Source organism: Oncorhynchus mykiss, chromosome 5, assembly GCF_057628025.1.
Source record: "Oncorhynchus mykiss isolate SJ-2025 chromosome 5, ASM5762802v1, whole genome shotgun sequence".
Classification (NCBI taxonomy): Eukaryota; Metazoa; Chordata; class Actinopteri; order Salmoniformes; family Salmonidae; genus Oncorhynchus; species Oncorhynchus mykiss.
Window position 1 is genome coordinate 35,599,967 of NC_143026.1, and position 6,000 is coordinate 35,605,966.

General features: G+C 47.5%; 1 protein-coding gene across 1 annotated transcript in view; it reads left to right on the plus strand.

Moving 5' to 3' along the window:
* Nucleotides 1–5,687, plus strand: part of LOC110523660 (leucine-rich repeat transmembrane neuronal protein 4) — a 112,239-nt gene extending 106,552 nt beyond the window's left edge. The window contains exon 3 of the mRNA XM_036977338.2: nt 2,167–5,687. Within this exon, the coding sequence (XP_036833233.1) occupies nt 2,167–2,472 (306 nt within the window). The 3' untranslated portion in view covers nt 2,473–5,687. The remainder of the gene's footprint in view (nt 1–2,166) is intronic.
* Nucleotides 5,688–6,000: the final 313 nt, after the last annotated feature.

A 6,000-nucleotide genomic window follows, 5' to 3' on the forward strand; every position in this document is an offset into this window, starting at 1 on the left:
TGATGGAGCGAGCATAGTAATTTTGAGTTATGTCATTGTACTTGAATGAGGGGAGAATGCTGTAACAGCAGTGAACATCCTGTGTCTGTGGCTGATTTTGTATCATTTGTGGTTGTCTAGACTCTATGGATCTCTGCTTCAGTTTACACTGATCCTCTCTTTTATGTAGGACATATTTATGTATGTGGACGGCTGCATGCCTATTTGAAAATAGAAATCAGCATGGTGTACACCGTATAAAAAGACAGATGCTACCCTCACATTGGGTAAAAAGACATTGAGCAAAAGCTATTGTGTTTCTACCCACCTTTTGCAAAGAAAATGTTGTGATCCATTTAATAAACACAAGAGACCAGCAAAATGGATAATGGATAAGGGTGTGGCAGTAGCAGGAACAGTGGCATCCGGTACTTTCACACAAATATATGGTAAATAATACAAGCAACTTCAATTGCTAATGTCTCTGAACAGGGAAAAAAAACATCACCGGATTTGCACGGAAATAAATTACATAGGGTGAAGAACCAATACTCGAAGTGCAGCTCCATAGTGTGTGGGGTGTTCGTGGGTGGCATGGTGTGTGGGGTGTTTGTGAGTGGCATGGGGTGTGGGGTGTTCGTGGATGGCTTGGGGTGTTCGTGGGTGGCATGGTGTGTGAGGTGTTTGTGGGTGGCATGGTGTGTGGGGTGTTTGTGGAAGGCGTGGGGTGTTCATGGGTGGCATGGTGTGTGGGGTGTTCGTGGGTGGCATGGTGTGTAGTGTGTTCATGGGTGGCATGGTGTGTGGGGTGTTTGTGAGTGGCATGGTGTGTGGGGTGTTCGTGGGTGGCATGGTGTGTGGGGTGTTTGTGGGTGGCATGGTGTGTGAGGTGTTCGTGGGTGGCATGGTGTGTGGGGTGTTTGTGGATGGCGTGGGGTGTTCATGGGTGGCATGGTGTGTGGGGTGTTCGTGGGTGGCATGGTGTGTGGGGTGTTCGTGGGTGGCATGTTGTGTGGGGTGTTCGTGGATGGCATGGTGTGTGGGGTGTTCGTGGGTGGCATGGTGTGTAGGGTGTTCGTGGATGGCACGGTGTGTGGGGTGTTCGTGGGTGGCATGTTGTGTGGGGTGTTCGTGGATGGCATGGTGTGTGGGGTGTTCGTGGGTGGCATGGTGTGTGGGGTGTTCGTGGGTGGCATGGTGTGTAGGGTGTTCGTGGATGGCATGGTGTGTGGGGTGTTCGTGGATGGCATGGTGTGTGGGGTGTTCGTGGGTGGCATGGTGTGTGGGGTGTTCGTGGATGGCATGGTGTGTGGGGTGTTCGTGGGTGGCATGGTGTGTGGGGTGTTCGTGGGTGGCATGGTGTGTGGGGTGTTCGTCCATATTGTTGAACTTCCCAATTCACCTCTTTAATGACAATGTTTTGATCCGAAACGGATCTTCTTCATGTCTTTCTCAATAGTCCAAATCAGATGTTGGGTACTATACTGATATGTAATGTAAATATATAATAAATATAATTTAATGTAAATCCTTTTAATTAAAAGGGCCAATTTGGGTACAATCAATTAGCTTAATTTCTCAGAGATCAAATTAAATGTCAGCAAAATAATTTTGCGGGAAAGCTCATCTATTCTGTTTTTAACTACAGAAAAGATTTCAGAATAATCTGAGATGGTGTCATGGCTTGCTGAAATGACATAGAACGATAAGTGACTGTGATATGTGGTTGTTCCAGCTGGCTTTCTTAAGATGAATGCACTAACTGTAAATCACTCTGGATAAGAGAGTCTGCTAAATGACTCAAATGTAAATGAATGACTCATTTAGGGAATTGATACACATTGTTATTGTTTTCTGACAAACGACTCACTGTTTGACAAAAATATTTGTTTGAATTGTAGATATTACTATAATTATTGATGAATATTTGTTCCCAAATGCTTGTTGATATCTAGAGTGCACAGAGCTCTCAACAAAAAATAGAAGCATTTGAGATTGACATCTCTGATGTTTTTTTCTCTCTGCCCCTCCTCTCCCTCTCCCACCTAATTTCTCCCACATTCTCTCTCTCTCCCTCTGCCATTCTCAATCCCTGCGTCATCCTCCCTCCCTCCCTCCCTCCCTCCCTCCCTCCCTCCCTCCCTCCCTCCCTCCCTCCCTCCCTCCCTCCCTCCCTCTTCTAAACAGGCCCCGCACCAGATGGGCGCCCTAACGTACTACCGGTATGAGCAGCCTATCGTGGACTACTGCCAAGCCCATCAGCCCCTGCGGCTCAACATGGGCTACGAGGGCCCCCCACAGGGCCTGGAGGAGCTGGGGCCACGCGAGAGGGCCACCATACAGACTGTAGCGCTGCCCACTGTGCCCTCTGCCACCATGGGGGTGAGGGCCAGGCCCCGCTCACCGCCCTCTATCCTCAGAGTCCCGTCCGAGGGCACCGGTGGTCCCTTCCCTCCCCCAGAGCGCACCACCACGCTCACCTTTGGACGCTAACAGCTGGAGCGACAGGCTGTCAGTTGAGGCAGGGTGGGGATGCCACAGGTCCACCATGACTCTTGAATAGAGGGCAATGGAGCGGAGTGGTTCTTTGGGGCCTTTTTTAGCACATTGGCATGGGAAGCCACAAGGGGGCGGAGGTGAGGAGAAGAAAACAAAAAAATATAAATTTACATGGCTAGATGCCTTCGGCATCTGGCACCCGGAATGTGACCATTATGAAGGCTGATGCATCCTGGGAGTTCTGCTATCATCTCTCTTTATTTTTCCAAACACTTCAAAGTGGCCCTCCTGCTCCCCTCCTCCTGGCTCTTGGGAAACTTGAAACGTGATGCAACATGCATGACACGTTAACATCGCTTTGGTTACAGCTCTGGCCCATACAGCGACAACATTGTAGGGTGCCTGCACCAGGGAATGGATAATGACAGTTCTTTCACGCTGTGTTTGGAGTGAAAAAGGAATGTGCAATAAACAAGGTTTCTGGAGGAAAATGAAATGAGGGAGATATAAAGAAAGAGAAACATCATGATACAAAATCATGTTTACCAGAGCTCAAAGGCTTGCTGTTATTCCCATTAAAATTGCCAGTCAGCGGCCATAATGCTATCTAATGGGAATCATTATTTCATTAAAATGAGCTAATTTTTCTGAACAGGAGAATGACGTGGCGAGGGAGAAGAAGTTGAGCAGTGTATGATTTCCATGGAGGTCACAGTCTCATGCTAAGTTCTTTTCATGTGCTCATGTCATACCAAAGATGTGTTATTTTAGATGTACATACTAGCATTTGTTTTCTTTATACTTTTTGTTTCTGAAAACATCCAAACTGGTACACATTAAATACACGCTTTGGATGGTTTGCTTTTTATAAATGTACGTCCGCCACCTGTATACAGACATGTACAACCAAACCACATGATATCGTCTACGCAGGCTGCCGAGGCCTGTGTCTGTAAATGGTTGCGGAGCCTACTCAGTTTGCCAAGTTGTCATTACAAAAAGATCATTTGATGTAGTCCGATCTATAGGTAAAATATAGCAAGCATGTGTAATGGCTTGTCGAGATTTGGCAGCTGGCTGGAATTGGCCCACCATGTATTATACTCTCTATGATCCGGGGAATTCGTGGGTTGATATCTATCTCATTAAATCCTTTAAATGGAATAGCTGGAAGTGAAGTATTGGGGCAGAATGAAGCTCTTTAAAATGCCAATGCTTTGCGATGCTCAGTTTGATCAAATTGGGCAAAGCAGTTAACAAGGATGTCTGCAGGTCCTTCGAGGGACGTCAACTGAAGGTTGAATCTCTTACCACCTGTAAAGGCCTAGCAAGCCATTTTACATATTTGATTTCTCAAAGCAATGTTTAATTTTCTTGTAACTGTTTGTGAGGTGACCGATAGGTTGGTGATGTACTGCTCCTGTGCTGCCCACTACTCCCTCAGAGACAGTGCAGACACAGAGCCCAGTGCCTCGTGGGGGCTTGTTGGACTGGCTGACACGTTGATGTTCCTTCGACCTCCAGATGAACTCACTGACTGTGGTGAACTGCCACTGGGGATGGATATTGCCTGTTAACAACACAGCCATTTGCCAGCCAGTGTGCCTGACAGTGTTCGGACTCTAACCAGATGAATGTGGACACTCTCTCTGTCACCCATGGCCACTATTGGACATCCTTAACCATTGATTGATGGAGTTGATGATGGACTTGAACATTTGTTGTGGTTGCTTTCAATCGGCATCCCCCACCCTCCAATACTCCCCATGTCCAAATAACAACATGCTATGGTCATTTTTGTATCTGTCTGGATAATTGTCTGTGGTCATCATTGGCCTGCCACAGGAGAAGGTAAGGGCCGTGATATGGATTGGAAAGGGGGGGGGGGGGGGGGGGGGGGATATGCTTTTGTGATGTTTCTTGACCTGGGAGCAAAAGTGACACTTTTTGAGATGATCAAAGATGTCAAGAAATTCTATAAAATACTCAATCAAAAGGACAACATCCATCTGGACTTATGTGTCTTGTAAATATAGAAAAAAGTTACATATTTCACTTCTTCTGAAACACAAACTGCTTTTGTGGCCAGAAGAGGAGCCTTATCCACGAACCAGTGTGAGGAAGGGAGTCTGTCCTGAAGATGGCTTTGGGAGGGAGGTGATGATTCCCACCATTTGCTCTGCTCTCCTTGTTTTAATGATGAATATGTTTCTAACTGCTCCCACATCCCTCCATCACATCCCTCCATCCCGTCCCTCCATCATGTCCCTCCATCACATCCCTCCATCACGTCCCTCCATCATGTCCCTCCACCACATCCCTCCATCACATCCCTCCATCCCGTCCCTCCATCATGTCCCTCCATCACATCCCTCCATCACGTCCCTCCACCACGTCCCTCCATCATGTCCCTCCATCATGTCTCTCCATCACGTCCCTCCATCATGTCCCTCCATCACGTCCCTCCATCATGTCCCTCCACCACATCCCTCCATCACATCCCTCCATCCCGTCCCTCCATCATGTCCCTCCATCACATCCCTCCATCACGTCCCTCCACCACGTCCCTCCATCATGTCCCTCCATCATGTCTCTCCATCACGTCCCTCCATCATGTCCCTCCATCACGTCCCTCTATCATGTCCCTCCACCACATCCCTCCATCACATCCCTCCATCACCTCCCTCCATCATGTCCCTCCACCACGTCCCTCCACCAAGTCACCATTCTTGCAGAGATAGTCTATCACTGAGGTTATTACTCATTTCTCATGGTCACACCCCCTACCAGAACCACACATGACAGGGACATTGGAAGCCCTAACATAATGATTTGAAGTGTCAATAATTTGAAGTGTCTGGCCTGTAGTAGAGTATTTTTCACAGCAAGCTTCAAATAAGCCGCGGTTACTATTATTATTACTTCATTCTCACCCAAATGTTCTTTGTACAAATCATTCTTTCGACACAAGTTATTTATTGTTGTGCCATGATAACTTTTTTTTTCATTTAATAATTTACCAACCCCTAAGCAAACACAGAAATAATGCTCTTATAATGATATCATGATCTAGAAGTTTTTTCAGATATGCCCCACATATTACATAAAAACTGTCGGTTTACTCAAAATGGTTTCTGACTGCAGTACTGGTTTGAGTTTAAATTGTAATAAATGTTGAGCAAATGTCTCACTCTCAGTTCTATCATCATCTTGCCTTACTCTTTATAACTCCCCTGCCCCCTGCCATCTCCCTGGCCTGGATCTCATAACTCCCCTGCCCCCTGCCATCTCCCTGGCCTGGATCTCATAACTCCCCTGCCCCCTGCCATCAACCTGGCCTGGATCTCATAACTCCCCTGCCCCCTGCCATCTCCCTGGCCTGGATCTCATAACTCCCCTGCCCCCTGCCATTTCCCTGGCCTGGTTCTCATAACTCCCCTGCCCCCTGCCATCTCCCTGGCCTGGATCTCATAACTCCCCTGCCCCCTGCAATCGACCTGGGGTGGATCTCATAACTCCCCT